The sequence below is a fragment of the Schistocerca gregaria genome, chromosome 9 (genome assembly GCF_023897955.1).
Source record: "Schistocerca gregaria isolate iqSchGreg1 chromosome 9, iqSchGreg1.2, whole genome shotgun sequence".
NCBI lineage: Eukaryota > Metazoa > Arthropoda > Insecta > Orthoptera > Acrididae > Schistocerca > Schistocerca gregaria.
In genome coordinates this window covers 132720312-132741625 of record NC_064928.1, presented here as the reverse complement: position 1 = coordinate 132741625, position 21314 = coordinate 132720312, and the positions used below count along the sequence as shown (strand labels likewise).

General features: G+C 37.6%; 1 protein-coding gene across 12 annotated transcripts in view; it reads right to left on the bottom strand.

The window, feature by feature from the left end:
• Positions 1–21314, bottom strand: part of LOC126291677 (spectrin beta chain) — a 462415-nt gene that overhangs the window by 80791 nt on the left and 360310 nt on the right. For all 12 annotated transcript variants that reach the window (XM_049985267.1, XM_049985262.1, XM_049985266.1 and 9 more), the window contains 11 exons: positions 19259–19391; positions 17798–17916; positions 15722–15880; positions 13990–14253; positions 11709–11909; positions 10706–10822; positions 10353–10553; positions 7602–7810; positions 4008–4212; positions 2559–2753; positions 616–795 (listed from right to left, as the gene is read on the bottom strand). In XM_049985267.1, the coding sequence (XP_049841224.1) occupies positions 616–795; positions 2559–2753; positions 4008–4212; positions 7602–7810; positions 10353–10553; positions 10706–10822; positions 11709–11909; positions 13990–14253; positions 15722–15880; positions 17798–17916; positions 19259–19391 (1983 nt within the window). The remainder of the gene's footprint in view (positions 1–615; positions 796–2558; positions 2754–4007; positions 4213–7601; positions 7811–10352; positions 10554–10705; positions 10823–11708; positions 11910–13989; positions 14254–15721; positions 15881–17797; positions 17917–19258; positions 19392–21314) is intronic.

The following is a 21314-nucleotide window of genomic DNA, read 5'->3' as shown; positions in this document are numbered from 1 at the left end:
ACGCTATTGCATGATCGAATTATTGGGTCATTCATCTTCGCTGAGGCTACCATCACATCTGCAGTGTATCTGGACATAACCCCATTAGACTTTTTTTTTATGGGGTTATGTCAAGGACGAGGTCTACCGAACACGTGTACCAGATCTTGAAACCCTGTGGCAATGGATAACCACAGTCATTGAATCGATCCCTCCAGTGATGTTGGCTAATGTGTGGACAGAAATTGAATATTGCTGCCTAGATGTGCTATGTGCTACCAAGGGTGCTCATGCGGAAATTTACTGATGTGTGGGGGGGGGGAAAAAAAAAAAACCTTTTATAGTTAGTAAACAATTAGAGACCAGTTTCATATTTGCATCTTTTTTCTAGCCTGATTTAACAATTTATGTAATCAAGGAAAGACTTTTCAACACCCTGTATGTACTTATCAGTAGTAAATCTGAATGGTTATCGCAAGACAAACGTTTTTCATAAAACCAACACAAACATGACAATAAACAGCGTTATAAAAATGCAAGTCAAAAAGCACATGAAGTGATGTCACAGGAGTCATTACCATTACTTTGCGAGTCAAAGAATTGAGAACAACTCTCGAGCCCCTGCGGCCCTCTTACCTGGCCACCGAGTGTCTGCAGGTCCTGTAAGAACGTGTGGTGCTTGCGCTGCAGGGCAGAAACCTGACCGGCATCACGACCCAGCTCCTCAGACATCGAGTTTTGCTTCTCCAGAATGCGGCTCAGCACATCCTTGCAGTCGTGGAAGAACTTGTGCAGTTCTCTCGACGCTTCCAGCATCTAGTTGCAGAGTAGTTTAGTAAGTCATCACAACAATCTACTCACTCTAGGAATTCTATAAAAGATAAATGTTATTTGGATGCAAATACCTCTCAGCGCCATTTTTTCACAAACGAGACCGAACTTGCTGGTCCCGTTCTGAGATTTGTGACATTAAAGAGTACAAATATTATTTTTTCAAGGGGATATCGACTAGAGACAAGTTGCCTCGTGCAGTGAGCTGAAGTGGAATACGATCTGACACTCCCACGGACAGGTGCGCGTGTACGGCCAATGGCCAAGTGAGTTTATGCTGTGGTGCTGTGACTTGACTGAGCTGCAATTTTTGCAATTTAAACTGGAGTTGGAAATGTTGGTGGTATTTTAGTTAAAGGAATTTATAATGACACCACTATGTTCATTATGTTCAAGATGGCAATGACAACTTAACTGGAAGACATTTATGTATATCAGGTGGCTCTAAAATGAAAGTGCATTTGTTACTGTAATGACACCTTTTGTGTTTTCTTTTTCTGCAACAGAAATTGTTACTACATTTTAGCATTTGTTTGGAGTTCATAATGAATCCAACAACAAAACAGCATTCCAGCTTTTGTGAGAAACATGTCAATGTGGAAGTGAGAGAATATGCAAGAAGAATTATGATCCGCAAGACTGGAGTAGTCAGTTATAACATAAAACATACTGTTTACTGACTGACTCTTCAAATATTCATTGTCAGACGTCTGGCAGTGCCTTTGGGAGTAAACAGCAATAACTGACTTGAGAGTGCAACTATTAATTTTTGTGGATGTATAAAATTCTACCGTGTCACCAGTATTTAAATGTGGTGACAAGACTTATTACAACAATTATATCTGTGTCACTGCTGACACTAATTACCATTTTTATATATATTTTTATGAAGGCTTTTAAATTTTAATGTACTTTTATTATCACCACCACCACCACCACCACCACACCAAATTTTTGTTGTTTTAGAAATGTATATGGCATATCTTTTATGAGAAACTAAATTATCTTTGTTTCCACAATAGCGAGCATAAAATGGTTGTTGTGATAGGCTGTAGTTCGTAATCCCAGACAGCCTCATGGACATGCCACTGGATAGTTACAATGGGATCAGTGCCCAACACAAATGAATGTATTCCACACTGAAGGAAGCCACTCAACAAACTTCTCTCACAGATCCGCGTGTATCTTTATCAATATGCACGATAGGAGTACTACTGCACCAACAGTCCACTTAGCTTGGATTTAACTACTACTGCTTATAACTAGCATCTATTCCAACAAGACCACATTTCTTTTTAAAATGCATTTGATGGTTACTTCCTGTTCCATGCTGAAAGCATTATGTTCTGCTCAACAAAAAGACATACAGCCCACCAATATTTGACCACAGTCAATGATGCATCATTTTTCAAATGCCAAAAAATCTAACACTTTTCCTGACAGCCTCAAACATTCCTTATACGAGGAGACAAAACAATACATATTTAGCTGTGCCAAAGACCAGAGTCAATGCATCAGAAATACAATGCCACCAATGAAGTTCTTTGGTGACTGATAAATCAGCTTTAACTGTGGCAGCACTCTTTCACAAAACAATACTCCCTTGGCATGAAAATCACAATGTCAACTAACTAGTAACTTTTCTTCATTTCTCTTTTAACTTTTAGTAATGTGAAAGACTTCATATGCTTCACCAGAACACCACCCTACACCAGCTGAAAGCAACCAAATACCAAGAATTGCCTCACCTGCTTCCTTGTCTCAATGAGCTCCAGCAGATCTTGCCACGCCTCATTCAGTCCGTCCTTCCATTCTGCAATGGTGGCAGAGTCACTGTGGCCGGCTCCAATCAGCTGGTCGGCAATTCCATTCACGGCAGACACTCTCTCGCTGCCGATCGCTTCTGTGTCACGAGCAAACTCCTTGAAGCGTTCCCACAAAAGCTGCAATAAAGTAGCAAGTTACACTTTATTTTTGGTGTTGCCAAAAACACCAACATTTTTAAGAAAAATAAAGGCAAAGCAGGGAAAGGGGACAGGGGAAGAGGAGGAGGAGGAGGAGGAGGAGGAGGAGATGCTACCACAAACTGCCTGAACGATAACATTCTGCCATGCAGGTTGCCACTGAATGAATTAAAATACCCTTTTTATTTTGCTTTCATTGCTGTGCAGATTCGCCTGTGAATCAATATTCAGCATTCAAATGGTTGAAATCCATATCATGTGTAATATAATTAAAATACAAAACAATTGGTTGTTTTGTCGAAAGAATTGGTTGTTTTGTCGAAAGAATTTAAGAGAAAACTTGCATACAATATATAGCACATCAAATAACTTGCATACTATACTTTCTGTGGTTATAGTCCAAAGATTAATTAAATCAAAGCTTTGAATGGCCAGCATAGTATGCAACAAATTGAACTCAAATACAGGGTGATGAAAAACAGCCTGATAATACAGTCCCAGCACAACAGATAACATAAAACTGAGAAATTTTTTTTTTAATAACCACATGTCGGAAATGCAGTGTTATGGAACTATGATCGTAAAATGACAGCCAATCAGTGACAAATCCAGATGTAGTCAATGTAGATGTACTCAATTAGTCAAGCTTTAGCCAGTAAACTTCACAGATAATTCACGTCGAACATAATCAGCCGTGGATAGGAATTTAAAGTCTGCCTAGTTTCTATTGATCAGCTGAAATCACTACCTGCAGTTAATTCAGACCTAAGTCTTTTAGCGCAGCAAGAATTAGCTGTGACAAGTTAATTCAAATATACACACTTCCGTGTACTCATTGCCAACCATCTATATTTTACGGACATAGTCCCATAACGGTGGATCTTAGAGTTACCTGGAAAATTTTGCTCGAATCAACATTCCCGACCCCTGACCTGTAATTATCAGACTGTTGATCTATACCTTTTATATTGATCACCACCACCACCACCACCACCACCACCACCACCACCACCACCAGCACCACCACCAAAATATTCCACTAGCAGAATCTGATCACCAGAAATGAATCATTTATGTAAATATCTTCCTCTCTGAACATTTTCCAGACCAGTATTGCAATATTTCACTACTACTCTCCCGAGGGCCTTATTTACGTAGAAGTGATCCAAAAACCTTATGTACATTTCGAACCCAGTTCAAAATTTATTTCTGTATCTGCGGGACAGCACTCACCGTAACATGGTCATAATCCTGGCCCAATTCGTGACTGCCAGCAACGACTTCCCTCTCCGCTATCCACTGCTCGAGGTCGTCGACCTCGCGGTTCAGCATGAACAGCTGCAAAGCCTCCTCCAGCTTGGCACGCCGCTCGCCAGCTAAGTCTTTGAGGCCGGCATACAGCTTGTCTACCTGAGACTGCTTCACTATTATCTGGTCACTGCAACACCACAAACAGTCTTCAGTAATACTTGGTTTTAGTTGAGTAGGCATAATCCTTTGATTCCTGTATGTTTGGCCTTCATATTGAATGCAGACAGGTACTGGCATATTTTATAGTTACAATAAAGCAGATTTGTACTAAGCTAGTCAGATGTTCATAGACTACAAAATGGAAGCACGAAAAATAAAATGAAATAGTCTGTAAATAATATGAATAATGGCATTTATTATGCAAAGCTTACAAGCTTATTTCTTGAAAATTGTGTCAGAAAGATGCAATCAATTTAAATCAGTGCATGGATGTAAGTGTTTCCAACAGATTTACATGTGCCTCCCATCATCACTAGTCACAACTTCACCAGAAGAGGCTCATTTGAGTTCTCTAATGTTCACTACACGATTCTGGAACACTCAGTCTTCCGAGAATTCTCATATCATTAAAAGATGAAGTAATGTTGTGCGGCTGAGGAGGCCAAGTGATGTCTCCGAAATGAGAGAACACTTCCAAACATTCCACAGACAATGGTCTTGCTGATTTGTGCAGTGTGGGGTGTTGCACTACCCTGATGAAAATAAAAGATGTTCTGGTCAATGCTGAGGCATTGCAAGCTAGGCTGAACAACGTTTCCCCAACACAGTGACATCACGATCTGAATTAAGCCACTGTTCATCTTAATTATTAAAAAAAAACAGGCCTGGAATCCTAAAAACACCAAATCCACACCAATCCTTGATTTGGGCAAAGTGCAGTGGCTTCTTGTGCAGCATTTTAGGGTTCACAGGAGACCAGTACTGCGTGTTCTATTTTTTGATGAAGCTCAGAACTGGAAATGGGCTTTGCGGACATGAACAAATAATATAAGACATATGGGTTTCCAGTTAGGATATTGAACTCGACAACACAAAAAGTAACTTGTGCTTTCTTGCCTCTGTAGTTAGGTTTCTGTTCAATTGCAATTTGTAAGGATGAAATCTGATCTCTCTAAGCATTTGCCATAAACTACTTCGACTCAGCTCTGTACTTTGAGAATTGGGGACTAAGTTCGAATCGTTTCCTTACACTGCAAGTTTTCTGGTGTGTGCACTGCATTCCGAGCTCCACGTTTTGAATCGAACACACTATCACTGTCTTCAAACTTCTCCGCCTGAGCCTATATGGTATTCTAACATGGTACCATACCAACGTCAACATCTTTTCCTGATGTCACTTTAATGTTGCACTTCCATCACAGACTTCGTTTCATAATAACGATGAACTGAGCTAACACAATGCTGTATGGTCCACTGCTACTGAAATATGAAATTAGATTCTCTCCTTTACCCTACAACTCTCTGCTACCCAATACACACTATTGTGCGTGCATAATACTTGACATTGAACCATGTTAGTCGGCTCTGCGCCAATCTGCTGCATCGATTTTCGATGTATTACATTTTGGAACTCTTTCTGTAACAGGGTGTATATGCGGCCAAGGGGGTAGGGTAGCGGAGGGTGGGGATTCCAGGAGTTTTCCCCAGATTTCACAGTTAAAAATACACTTTTTCCTTGGTGAAAATATACTATGCAACTGGTGAAAGCACTTTTTTTCCGTGTTAAATTATGTTGTACTTTCCCTTGGAGCAGTAAAAGTTATCAATCTTTTGAATGGTGAAAGTTTAACACACAGGTGCAGAACATCTGGGGACATCAAGAAATGAAACCAGGAAAAAAACAGCATGTTTTGGAAAGACCTTTGTTGTGCAGCAAAATTTACAATGCATATTTTCATGTTACGCAGGTATAAACATGAATTCCACCAAATACAGCACAGCAGCTTCCAAAGCACTGAAACTGAGGTTGCAACTCATTTTTGTCAGACAGTCACAGCTCATGCTATGTGATACTGCCAGCTAATGACAGCAGATATTCAGAGCATAGGACACATGATTTAGTCAGCCAATAGCAACATCACTTAAGTGGCATGAACACACAAATAGGAAAAGCTAATGTTTTAAATTAATATGCAAGCAGTATAGCTACAAGGAAAGCTAAGCTTTCACATACAACATTGGTCGTAACAAAATTTGACTTTTTTTCTGAAGATGTAGTGACAAGACTGTTAGCGGGATCCCAGGCTGTGGCTAACCGATGTCTCCTCAATACTATTTCTTCCATGAGTGCTAGTTCTGCAAGGTCTGCAGGGAAACTTCTGTGAAATTTGGAAGGTAGGAGACAATGTACAGGTGGAATTACAGCTGTGAGGACGGGTTGTGAGCCATGCTTGGGTAGTTCAGATGGTAGAGCACTTGCCCACAAAAGGCAAAGGTCCTAAGTTTGAGTATTGGTTCGGCACACAGTTTTAATTTGCCAGAAAGTTTTGTGTGTAAAACTGTGTTAAGTACTCACTTTGTGCTATTTTTGACCTATGAAACAAATAAAATAAATATCAAAAACTAACCCTGAAACTTGGCCTTTTTAGTGTGTTTTGCCATTTAAGATATATGAAACGCAAAGGCGCCAGTAAAATTTTAAATAATGGCATGCATGGCTGATCTTCTGGGCTCAAAAGTTTTCTAAGTAGCTGGTCCTCAGTGTTAAGTTTCGAATGAGAGTCTAACACTCAGTGATTTAAGAAATACATCACATGTTCTCACATATAACATAATTCATCTTGCGTAAAAGGAAATTTACTTTAAAAACAACACTTCTCAAACCACCATTTACAGTATTTTCCCGGGATCTGTTAGAAATGCACACAGTTGTGACATCATGTTCATCAAAGCAAGGCTCACAAGAAATACTTATTGAAAGCAGCTGTTATTAGGAAGTATTGCATAGTCTTTGACACATTCTGCTGTCATCAGGCAGTTCTGTGTGTACTGTGTATTGTTGTAAATGGCACAATTTATTTGCAACTAAAGTTTCATTTTGTGTTGTTATCTTGTTTGTCTCGTTGCTGCAGTATTATTCAGTAGTAGTGGGTTAAAGTAAAATTATTTGTTAGAAATCGGTCCTTACCAGTGAAAAATCACAAAAAATTTAACTGAAAACCATAACAATGGAAAATTCCTAGTTTCCCCCCCAGATGAAAATATTTCTGTGTTTTTCCCAGATTTCTTCGTTGCCCCAGGGCACATACACCCTGTGTACTTTTAATATTTCATGTGAGTTGGATTACTTGAAGGATGTCTTAAGATCAAACTGTATAATTTTGAAAAAGATCATGTGAATTAAATACATCAATGAAGTGGAATGGGTTAGCAGATAAAGTGCATTAATATTCACAGACTTTTTCATAATGGAAGTGATAGTGGTGATTAGAATACATATCATTAGTAACAGTTTTGAATTTCTTGCACTCAATACAATTATGTTGGTCACCGGTTCACACAACTGAAAATAGTTACCTGTCTGGGTGTTGTTCTGCTGTGAGCTGCCGTGCAGTTTCACCCAACTGGCGAATAGTCTCCGCATAGTCTTCGACTGCAAGTTCCAGTGTCTCGTGTTTCTTCATTAAGTTCTGAGCAGAAATCTCATCTTTCCCGCGGTCTTCTACCATCATGTACAGCTCCTGCTCACTCATCCAGGATTCGGCTTCGCTTGCATCGAAGAAGTACTGTAAAAACAACAAGGCACATTAAAGATGATTTGGGCACTTCAGAAATGAATTCCTCAAATGTGCAGAGTATCACCTAATATATATTTGTGAAAGTACAAAATGATGCTGTACAGACCTCCCATAGACAATATAAATCTAACAAAGAATGATATTTGTTTCAATGACAGAGATAGAGAATGATCTTTCTGACACCTCTTTTGCTCTTCTTGCATCTCTAGATCTCAAAATGTCCCAAATTTAATACTTGAACTGGAGAAAGCCATTCTGACAGTTAAATGTCATATTGCTACAACTTGAATATGCAAAACAACTAGGACTGTAATGAATTTTTTGACACTTTGTTTACATAGCTAGCAGCAGCTACTTGTGAAATACTTCAATTTTCCCTCCAATCATTAATTATTTTTTTCTTGATTACCTTCATGCAATTAAATATGTCTAACAAAACTATACCTCAAAGTGATCAATTAGTACTCCATTTGTCCATTTCCCTCTCTTTGCTTGGGTATGAAAATATGGACAAAAACCCACCGTGTAATTTATAATGGGTGTTTTTGCTCCACTCAAACATTTGATCAGAAAATAATAAACCAACAGTTGCAGCTCTCAGAATGACAGGTTCTATCTTGAGGGGCACAAGGAAGAAAGTATTGGAGGAGGTAAGAATAGAGGTGGAAAGGAAAAGGAGATGTCGGAAGGGTGATAGTGGAAGAGGGGAGAGGCATGTTAAAGGTTATTCAGGATCCAGTCAGAGGACCTATGCACGAAGAGGAGGAGGGCGTATATAACACTCGGGAAAATGAGAGAAGTCACAAGTGACAGAGAAAGTTGTGGGAAGTCAAAGTGAACTAACAAAGAAATAAGGTTTCATGCATCAAAATGCCACCGTTCATGATGTCGTAAGTATCCTTAAGCTTATAACCATTAGGACCAAGTAAACCTATGTAACATAAAATTGTGTCCGTAATGAAAGTAGAGCTGAATACTGCTATTCAGTTTCTACAAACCATCGAAAACTTACCAGATCAGCAGAGAATTTCTAGGAGTGAATTTTAAGGTTATAAAGTATGTGTTTGTGGCCCCAAACGTTTCTCCACCACTGCCAGACAACAGTATAGGTGTTATTTAACAAAACTGTGACACGATGCAAGGTGTCGATGTGGACAGATACAGATGCATCATCATTCTCCAAATAGAAAATGTTCATGCAAACCACCTGTTACAAGAATATGTGGCTAATGTGTTATGTACCTACAACATTCTGTGGCACTTCAATCAGTGAAGCCCCAGGGCAACTATCACTATGACCTTTATAAAGGAAAATCTTCCATGCCTACACATGTCGACTAACAATTAGGAGAGGAATTCTGTCATCCTGCAGCTTCCCCCACCACACTAAAGCAGAAACACAAATGCTTCCTGCAGAGTTTCAAATGGGAGGCATTGGATTATCCACCTCATTAGCAGATTTAGTGTTGCACAATTATCATACTATGTTAACACAAAGTAGTAACAAGGAGTACATCATTTCGTTATTAAGGAACTGCAGAGAAGCCCAAGTTTGAACAGAAAGGTGAACAGCTACTGTGAAATAGCGTGGGCAAATTAAAGCCACAGTATGACAAATGTGTAAATAATTCCAAAAATTGAGTGAAGAAGAATTCCTAGAGTCCCTTAATGGTTCCCACTGAACATTCTTCCTTATTATGAACAGTTTCACTTTTTGGTATGCAATAGCCCTCTGAAGAAGGGGCAGCAGACTTCGGATATGAAATGTTATGAAATTTATGAACCCAACTGCACGGAAGTACAGTACAGAAATGTTATTCGAGAACAGAAGCACAGGCTACCTAGTAGGACAAGCCACATGTTTTATCTGCTACACTTCTGCCTACATCTGGTGGCTCCCAGTACTAAGCAACGTCACTACCCCACGTAAGAAGACTCCAAGCCCCATCTCTGTTGTGGACAAGAATACAGAAGAACCAATCTCTTTCCATACATAATATTAAACACCGAGATTATATAACCCAACTGAAATCTCAAACCATTCTAGAGCATCGCCACAAGTCTGTCAGCCAGCCTTTCAATTCTGTGTTGGGCTGGAAACTGGCGTGGTCGCCTCGATCCAAGTGAGGCTTCTCTAGAACAAAAAACCCTTCCTCACATTTCTTGGTGCAGATTGAGTAGAATCAGGAGTGGCACAGGTAGGAGAGCTGCAGCCCTCTCCAGCTTAGGACAGCGAGACTCAGCTGTGACTGCAGTGTACAGTGTCACATCTCCGTCTGCATGACACGCTTTCACCGAGTACCTATCTGGCTCTAAAGCGATTGAGTGGCAGGAAAACCTGACCACTGATCTTTGATTTTCTGCCTTTGTTTGTTTAACTGGTTGTTTATAATTTTTTGTTTATGGTTATTAATTTGTTTGCAATTGTCTACGAGTATCAAACATTAACCAAATAAATATACATGTTGCACTGACCACACTGCAGAACACGTGGTAGTCAATTTCTGTAGATGACCTCTACACGACGCACCTGTTGGGCTTTCTCCGACTGCAGAAGGTGCTTTCGCCGATTCTCCATGGCGTCCTTGAGAGCTTGCCATTTCTCCTGGAGCTCTTTGATGCGACCTGCAAATTCTTCGGCATCCTCGTGTCCTTCGTCTATGAGCTTCTGCCCGTTGCTACACACCAGGTTGATGCGTGGTTCATGGTTCTCCACTTCTGTGCGCAATGACTAAAAGAGAGATAGAGAAAATTGTGTATCGCTTTCTGAAGAATGTGCTTGTGACATAACATTAATGAATTGTAAGCTGTATATACCACATTTCACAGGACTATCTCAATCCAGCAAGTAAAAACTGTCCTACGTAATAAATTCCTACATACCTGGTTCTTCTTCTTGAGCATATGCACATTAAACAGGCTATTTCCATACTCTGTTGATGTTGCCTGAGGCATTTTCTCTGCTATCCACAGTTTCTCATCCTCCACATCTCGTCGGAACTGTGACAAAAAGAAATTAAATAATGAACTGCTACATTACACCTTTCTTTTACTTTAACTACAAGTATGACAGTAATAACTAACTAACTTTACTCTTTTTCAAACAATTTTTGCCTTCCCCTTTAAAGTCAAGCTTTCAATTCCGAATCAGTTTCTTATTCCACATTCTACTATATAGGGAATACTACGACGCAGTTCCATCTTGTGAGCATCAGTGTATCCAAAACGTCTACAGTAAATTCCAATTTTTACAGCAAGGTTCATAATATTAGATATAACACACACTTCAAGTTCCAATTTAAAACCTCCACTACCAGTGAAATTATATAGCCATACCATGATTAGTTTGGTTTCTGTTAAGGTGTTTTAATAATATATATTAGAATACTTCAATGTGTAAAGAGGAGTTATTGAGTAAATGTCTTCTCCCAACTTATCTCAGCACCTATTTTGACTACAGCAATGAATGCATTGTTGAATATTTTGAAGTTTACTACAAAATGATAACAGAGATTACTTTTCAAAATCCTGCAAGATGATCTGATGATCATTTTGGTATATTTTAATGGAATTCGAAGGAGCATCATTTTTTTTTTTTTTTTTTTTTTTTTTTTTTTTTTTTTTTTGCCAACTGTCGTTACATTAATTTCACAAGATGTTCAAGTGATCACTCACAATCTCAAAGTAAGAAATGATAGCCAGTTGCCTATACTTGTAAGCTCTTATGGTTGAAGCACTGTTATGACAATGGCATCACAAAAATTGATGAATCGCAAGGGTAAACAACAAAGAAACACTCTTAAAATTAAATAAAATAAGAACCCAGAATAACATTGAGAAGGACATTTAATAAACATTCAGAGAACCTATGGGCATGGATACAGACCTGGAAGGCCTCTTTCTTCTTCTCCAGCTGCCTCTGCCTCTCTAGCAGAGGCTGCTTCAGCTGGGCGAACCTCTTCTCCACTTGCATCTTCTTGGCAACAATGTCGCCCATCTTCTCTGGAGCAGTCTTCTGCAACTTCTCTGCTTGGGTTTCCAAGTCTGTTACTTGCTTTGCCTTGACAGCCATCTGTGTTTCGATCATCTGAAATATGAACAACAACGAAAGTTAGTTAAGTGTGATGACAATTCCTTTCCACACTGTATTCTTGCCCGAGGTGAGCAGAACGAAGATGATTCAATAGAAAAAAAAAATAAATAAATAAATAAAATAGCTTACTCTATTTGCAATTTTTGTACATTTTTGTAATGAATATTTACTTGTCACTTATAATCTTAAGAGCCTTGGAGTTCATACTGCACCTTTTGATTCAGTTAATTAGTAAAGAAACTGGTAAACCTGTATATTAACACTTCGGATTTATAATTCAGCATTTTGTTTGGTTCCGTCTTAAAAATTCAGCTCACAGGTAATTTACATAATAATATGTGGGCGACTTCATTGTTTTAAATCATGTGAAGACTCTTTTTGTCAATTAAGGTAAAACAACATTAAAATAACTGTCAACAGCTAATAACCAAAGTATATACAACGATATCAAACAAATTTCAACAAATATGAAAATTTGTAAAATCAATCGTGTGAGAAATAGTAAATGTTCATATCAAAGAATTAAACTTTGTAAAAGAATCAAACTTTGTAAAAGAATTTGTTGTCACTGAATTTGACAAAATGTGTGAACTCAACTGTCACATATTATCTGCTAAAAAAATTTAATGTAGAATAAATTCAATTGTAAAGTAGGAAACAAAAAAAAAAGCGATATGAAGTGATTGTTCAAAGATTACAAATGTAGTACTGGCTGTGACCACATTCATTCGTAGACCAGACTCAGTAATATCTTGCTTTAGGTGCACTATTGTCCCAGTTTTGGCTCATTATTATTTTCAGTTCATTTTTTTCACATTCTCAGTGATTATCTACTTTTGACAATGTATTTTGTAATAAATGCCACAATCAAAGAAGCAGAAATGTTTTTATTTGCATCTACATTCATGAAGCAAGGTGCCAGGACACAAAAAAAAAAAAAAAAAAAAAAAAAAAAAAAAAAAAAAAAAAAAAAAAAAATCACCCTTTAGCCAAGATAAATATCCCATAATAATTTTTATTTTAACATGTTACTCTGCAAATATTTGTTAGTTTGCAGAGGAGTGCTCAGCTTATCAATCTTGTGGTTAGGTTGTAGTAGTAAACAACACCTTATGTGCTGCCAGAGATAGTGGTCATGTGTGTGTACGGTGTGCCTGCCTGTGTGTACGTGTGTGTTTCCCTTTGTTTTCTGGAGTAGGCTTTGACTTAAAGTTCCGTGTGTAACAATCTCTTCACTGTGCCTGTCTGCAACTCAATGTGTCATTTTCACAGTGAGTAGCAATCTATCATTTTAATAACATTACTGATACAATACATTTAGTGACATATTTCACAAACAGAGCCTATTAAAAATTGTTAAACTTTGTCTTCAAGATACATAATTATCGAAGATTTCTTATGGTGAGAGTGTAGAGACCCTTAATGCCAACTTCATAAATGAGACATACTTCCATTGTTTCGGTTTATACGATTAATCAATGTAGAGAATTCACCGTTTTATAACCTGACGTAGCAGACAAGTAGCTAGCCGTGACTGCTGACCATCGCCTGTGAGTGGAACAAGCTCTCCACAAACAACCAAGGAATGTCATGGAGGAGCCAAGTTTCACGTTAAAGACATTCTAACACAAATAATGGTTTTCAATGTCTATCTATACACTCCACTACAAAAACTAGTTTACAATATTTAAATTGAATATCAGTGAATCTGATTTTGTGGAGATACAGCACTAAAAGTTTCTTCATTTCAGAGAAATCCAACACTAGGTGCAAGGTTAAATACTGAACAGATACAAAAAAGTAATTCACCAGACTGGTCTAAAAATGGATTTAGTTTAATGAAATCTATTGTAGGCTTGCAAAGTATCTTTTGAAACATTCCTACATTCCTCATACATCTACATGTGTGTTTGAAGGACGCATCATCATCCTCCGGATCGTAATAATTAAGCCTTCGTTTCAAGTTAAATCACATTGAAGTGGTGTGTGTGTGTGTGTGTGTGTGTGTGTGTGTGTGTGTGTGTGAGAGAGAGATCCTATAAACACACAAAAATACAAATAGAAAATCCTGTACCTGCTGCTTTTGCATGAGGATGTTGACAGAAGCCAGGTCTGAGCCTGTGTCCGGGCCTTCTATCTGTTTCTCGAGCTCGTCCATCCAGGTGTCAATGTCGTCACACGTCTGGTGCAAGAGAACTTCCCTATTAGCATCGAAGAGGCGCTCACCCTTCTCTCGGGTTGTCTCCTCCAGTTTATCAAAGTGGTTGCCAAGCTCTTGCACTTTCGGTTCGACGAGTTCCGCAAGTTCAGGTTTCTCTTTCATCAACTCTGCTGCCGCCTGAATTAAAGTGAAGTGAAGGCAGTAAGTTACAGACACAGTAGTTACTCAACACCGCTAGAAAAATGTTCTTACAGCGCCATTATTTAATGAAATGTCACTCACAATCAGACAACATTCTGTTAACATTATGGAACATTTTCAAATACAATAAATGATTTCAAATATATACATATTAAATTAAAGGCTATCTACAATTTGTACAGAAACCAGATGGCAGTCATAAGAGTGGAAGGGCATGAAAGGGAAGCAGTGGTTGGGAAGGGAGTGAGACAGGTTTGTAGCCTCTGCCCGATATTATTCAATCTGTATATTGATCAAGCAGTAAAGGAAACAAAAGAAAAATTTCCGAGTAGGTATTAAAATCCATGGAGAAGAAATAAAAACTTTGAGGATCGCCAATGACATTGTACTTCTGTCACAGACAGCTTAGGACTTGGAAGAGCAGTTTAATGGAATGGACAGTGTCTTGACAGGAGGGTATAAGATGGACATCAACAAAAGCAAAACGAGGATAATGGAATGTAGTCGAATTAAGTTGGCTGATGCTGAGGGAATTACATTAGAAAATGAGACAAAGTATTAAAGAATTTTGCTATTTGGGGAGCAAAATAACTGATGATGGTCGAAGTAGAGAGGATATAAAATGTAGACTGGCAATGGCAAGGAAAGTGTTTCTGAAGAAGAGAAATTTGTTAACATCGAGCATAGATTTAAGTGTCAGGAAGTCGTTTCTGTGAGTATTTGTATGGAGTGTAGCCATGTATGGAAGTGAAACATGGATGATAAATATTTTGGACAAGAAGAGAATAGAAGCTTTCGAAATGTGGTGCTACAGAAGAATGCTGACGATTAGACGGGTAGATCACATAACCTAGTGAAAAGGTACTCGATTTAATTGGGAGGGATGAGGAGTTTGTGGCACAACTTGACTAGAAGAAGGGATAGGTTGGTACAACATGTTCCGAGACATTGAGTAATCAGCAATTTAGTATTGGAGGGCAGCGTGGATGGTAAAAATCGTAGAGGGAGACCAAGAGATGAATACAGTAAGCAGATTCAGAAGCATGTAGGCTGCAGTAGGTACTGGGAGACGATGAAGCTTGCACAGGATAGAGTAGCATGGAGAGCTGCATCAAACCAGTCTCTGGACTGAAGACAACAACAACAACAAATTAAATGTTCAATACAAATACATATAAAGTTTAATTTTTTGTCTCTATACAAATCTCAAACCAATCTCTCTTTCTTCCCTAAAAGTAAGTATTTTGATAATGCATACTTCTCTCATTACTGAAGATGGGCTTTTTACGAGTAAGTTATGAGTACATATTTACTTGAATACACTATTTACTATACTGATTTTAATGCCGCATTAAGAAAATCATCATCAGAATGTTAACAGTGAGAACTGCACAGGGCTACTGCTATGATTAAAATGTACACATGCTATTAGAGAAATGCTAGCCTCTTGTATTCTGAAGAGACGGTCTTTGTTGGAGGCGATCTCCGCTTCGAATGCCTGGTGCCTTGTCCACTTGCTGTGCACTGTCTTGGCGCTGCGATACGTGTCATCTAGTGCTGTCACAGTCTTCTCCTGCACCCATTCTCCCAGTTCCTCGCAATCCTGAAACAAATTGAAACATTTACTTTGCAATTTAAACACCTCTGGCAGTTTATCATTTATTATTCAATTCAATCTAAACGTGAAATGAACAACCTCATGAATGCATATGTTTTACCCTGAAACTTGTCATTTAGGGTTTTGACAATGATATATAATTTTCAATAGACAGTCAACACATTTGATTGCTAATGGAAGTGTTTTGTTTCATTCTAAAATCAAACACTGTTGTTACTGACGAGACTAATGATGTCTGATGATATTCAAGTGGTGGGTACTTTATTCTTCTAAGTGATGTAAGGCAATGATTTCTCATATGAAAACAGTGCAAGTGATATGAAATAAAGAATGTGTAGCTACATGTAATGAACAATTACTGAATATGTGAGGACTTCTAACATATCTCAAAAAAGGGGGAGGGGGGGGGGGGGCAACACAACCTTGTTTAGAGATTTTATACTTCTGTCACAGTGGAAAAATTTGTAAAATAATCTATGTAAACAAATTTAGATGAAAATGTTATGTAATTTGTCACAAGAAGTTGTCATATAATGGTCAGTGTAATAAAACTAATAATTAACTATTTTTAACGAAATAAGACATATGTTTATTTGCTCATATTTGCTACCTTGTCAGTGTACAGCATCAGTGAACACACAAATTTGCTACAGAGGTTATCACTCAACTGTCACAAATTGTTTATTGGCTAAACAACTTTTGAAATTTAAGTCAATTTCAAAGGCCCCTATTCCTTCTCAGCCAACAATTGCATCATTACTTAGTAGGAACAAGTATCTCCTTAAAGCTCCTAATGAAGTCCTCTGGTAGGAGCCTTGAAGAGACGACCACCTTAGTGTACTGACATAGCAAATGACCGAGAAGAAATATGGGCTACTGAAATTGACTTAATGTCAAAATCAGTTTAGCCAAGAAACAATATATGTTAGCACAGACTAATAACACCTACAGTCAAATGTATCGTCTGTTGAAGGATTATAAACACAGGGCTCATTACTGTCTTATGCACAGAGAGTTCTGTAGGCTCAGTATGCATTTGGTAACACTCAGTATTTTTGTTTATGAAATGCAGTGTTATCATAAACATTTCAAATCTTACTAAGCAGAAATGCTTTTATTTGTCTCTTTAGTCATGTTCAGAGGCCTGAAAATCATCTCCTGAGTGAGCAAGTAAATTACACAGTTTATGTTTTGTTTTTATGATGCACCATTATACAGATCATTTTACAGCATAATATTACTAGCTGCAATACCATTACTGAAAAGTGTTCAGATTTGAAAGTTATTTATTATGAAAAACATGTTCAGAGAATAGTTCGGTATTGTTTTAGTATACACAGGTTTTTGATTCCTATAAACAGCTTTCAAACACAGGATACCCATACAATTGTAAAGTATTCCACAACCACTGGCATGAAGAATCAGCAATGTAAGCTACCATACATCACCACTTTCAGTAATCTTTCTAGAATTTCACTGTGATTGCAAGAGCCTTCTACTAGAAGGAGGGTCCTTCAGCTGTGCCAAAATGTTGGCAAGGTTAGTATCAAACATAGCAGAGTGCGACAACCTATAGATATTTTTGTCTACACTGGATATCGTATAATATGAAGTTACGATGATCTCAGAACCACTACACATTGACAAAGACCTATCAGATTAGGACACTTTCTAAAGAAGGTACACTAGGAAAACCAAAATGTATGCAAGCCACACTTCTTCACGTCAACAAAAAAAAAATTTATCACAACTGCACTCTTTTTATGTAAAAATTACGTAAAAATAAATACTTAATGGGTCACAATGATCACCGTCTCAAAATTTGTAAAAGTTGTTAAGAAAAAGAGTAAAAGTAACTGACAAATTACAGTTACTGTCACTCGTGAGTGACAGTCTTATAACCTGTAGGAACTGGTGAAGCTGCAGCTGATCCTTCAGTTTCTCCATCTGCTCCAGAGCTTTGTTGCGGTTTGCGTGGCGCCGTTCATTGATGCTGTCTGCCTTTTTGCTAACCTTGTCAGCTGGAAAATGAAAAAATAAATCATCAGTCAAACTTCACAAACACTTCTTTTCTATCAAACCTCTTGGAACTGTGCTTCCTTATGACAATTTACTACTACTTTCACAGTACAGTTATTCTGTAGTAGTTTACACAAAAGAATGAGGCAGTTAACAGTAATGCGCTGTTATTTTACTAATCATACTAGACCACTCACCATACCCATCCTCTAGAATGTGGCAAGAAGCCAATTTTGTATTGGCTCTTATATATTAAATATTTCTCAACTTTGGTTTTTGAAAAATAAAATAGAACAAAAGAATTTTAACAAAAACTTCACTTATTTAGTTACTTTTGAGAATCCCTTCAAAGACACTTTCCATGTGAATAGGATGACATGGCCAACAGGAAATTCTTTAATTCACTCACACTACAAGGCATATCCCACAAGACATAAAATATGCTCTGGCAAATTTTCTAAAAGACATGCACCTATATGTATAAATTTTCTAAAGTTATGTTAAATCTCTAAACACTTCATAAAAAGGTTTCTAATTTTAGCATTTTGAGACAAGGTGAGTATTAGAAACTATGATGAAAATTGACAAGTACATAGAGATGACATGAAAGTAGTCAAAATTTGTAAAATCATCTTTTAAGATGTTTAGAAATAATAACACTTATAACTTTTATAAAACACTGTTGTATTTTTGAAATTGATTTTTACAAAAAGGGATTAATTAATATTTTATTTATAGATTGAAATGTACAAAAGTTGTAATCATGTATGCTGCAACTCTAATGAACAAGAGGCAAGTGAAATGGTTGTATTAAAGGAACTGTCCTAGTTCCCACATAGATAATACATGTCCATTTTCCCTCCCTGCTATTCCCATGCGCTCTGGCTATAATGAGATTATCAAAAGGAGATTCAAAATGTTAAAATGTGTGTGAAATATTATGGGACTTAAATGCTAAGGTCATCAGTCCTTAAGCTTACACACTACTTAACCTAAATTATCCTAAGGACAAACACACACACCCAAGCCCGAGGAAGGACTCTAACCTCCGCTGGGACCAGGAGATTCGACCCTGATCATCTTTTCAATATGCCAGCAATCTCAATTTTAAGGGCAGTTAGGCTGGACATACTCAGTTTCTGTACCATCTTCTGATATAACTTTTCAAATTACATTATTCTGGCTTTATTTAAGATGTTACCTCATTGCAGTTAATCACCAATATCTCAAATCACATTAGATAACTTTTTTTTTTACCAAAATTAACACACACACACACACACACACACACACACACACACACACACACACACACACACACACACACACACACACACACCTCACCTGCAAAGTGTCCTTCGTCACACAGGCGGCTTGCAAACTGAACTACATTGTTGATTTTGTCATCGTTTGCTTCCATTGTAGTAAGGAATGCCTCGTGCCTCTTAATCAAGTTCTCTGCCTGTTCCAAGTTGGTCTGCAAAAAAAAGTTAAACTGTTAAAGGACATTGTGCATGACTTTTTGGTTTATGAATTAAATAACCTAGAAACCAATATACACGATACCAGAAGAGCTGTCTAAGTGTTCAAATACAGGCACAGAGCTTACTATAAACAGCAGGCAATCTATTCTTTCCATATTATTGTTATTCCATCCTGGAATTTCCATTGTTTGTCTCAGTATTTTTTAATTAAGTATTTTTATTTTAACACTTGATATACCCATCTTACATTCAGAGCACAACACACTGGACTCTGTATAACTCAGTCCTGAACTGTGAGGAACAAAGCATAATTATACTGATAATTTTAAGTATTCTAGCATAAATTAAGTCACTGAATTACAGTGTACTTACTGCAGCTCATTCTTGGCATTTATTTATTTATTTATTTTAATTTCTGCAGCAACAGCAGATAATAGCAGCAGCTGTCTCAATATCATCAAGAAACACTACCTCGTGTCTGGAAAGTGTGTATTTAAATTTACAATCACGTATTAACCGTATTTGGAATGAACACAGTTCAAAATAAGAAAATGGATATATTAGACAAAAATTAAATGCACAACATGCCAACAACACAATAAAAATAACATAACAGTGTTCTCAAACAAGAAACTTTCAAATTATTTAATTCGCAAACTGAAACTACCATCCCGAATGTTGCCATAATTATTAACTGCTGAATTGACTGAAATGCTGAGAAATCTGAGATGATTATACTTTCAGTTCAATAAAGAAAGCTAAACTGAACAGGCAGAAGACCTTTGTGCATCTATACAAAGATCGACATGTGAAACCTACAATTTCCACCATTGTTTACATTAGTGAACGATCTTGTCAAGAATCCTAGAAAATTCAGATACTACATAAAAAATCATCAAGTGAATCTAAGGCTTCAGTCACTTGTTACTCATCTTGTATGGTACCAGAAGACAGTAAAAAGAATGCCGTCTTAAATTTCACATTTAATAAATTATTGACGCAGGAAGATCAGACTGACTATACCATCATTTGACCACTACACAAACTCCTGTACGAAGAACACAGAAAAAGACATCCTTGGCATTGAAAAGCAGCTGAAAGAGTTTAAACAAATAGATTGATGGATTCACACAGAATCCCAATTCAGCTTTACAGACAATACTCCAAGGAATTGGTCCCATGCATTTATCACAAATCTCTGTCAGTGGAAACCCCAAGCAACTGTAAAGAGGGCAGACATTTCCCATGTGTAAGGAGGACAGAAGAGCCAACTAGCAAAATTTCGTACCAATATCAATGTCAATTTGCTGCAAATTCTTGAGCATACTCTATATATGACTGCAGTAAATTTTCTCAAGAGAAAAAGCTTCTAGCCACAAATTTAGAAACCATCAACACAGCTCATCAATATCATGCGAACAATGGACAAGGGCAACAGGCAGATTCTCATATTTCTAGATTCCCAAAAAAGTGAGACACAGTGTCACACTGCAGACTGTTGACAAACAACCAGAACATGGACTAGGTTGTTGAAGAGATGCGAGTAGCTTGAACACTTCTTAAGTAATAGAACCCAGTAGCTTAACCCAGACAGTGAGTCAGTGTTTTGCATCTGTTACTTGTTGAACTGATAGCTTGGTAATTTTCACATCAATCAGCACCTGCTTTCTTTGGAACTGGGATTATTATATTCTTCTTGAAGTCTCTTACATCTTGCTCACCAGATGGAAGAGTTTTGTCATTGCTGGCTCTCCCAAGGCTATCAGTAGCTCTAATGGAATGTTGTCTACTCCCGGGACCTTGTTTTGATTTAGGTGTTTCAGTGCTTTGTAAATTCTTCATGCAGTATCATATCTCCCTTCTCATGTTCCTCTATATCCTTTTCCACTTCCAGAATATTGTCTTCAAGTGCATCT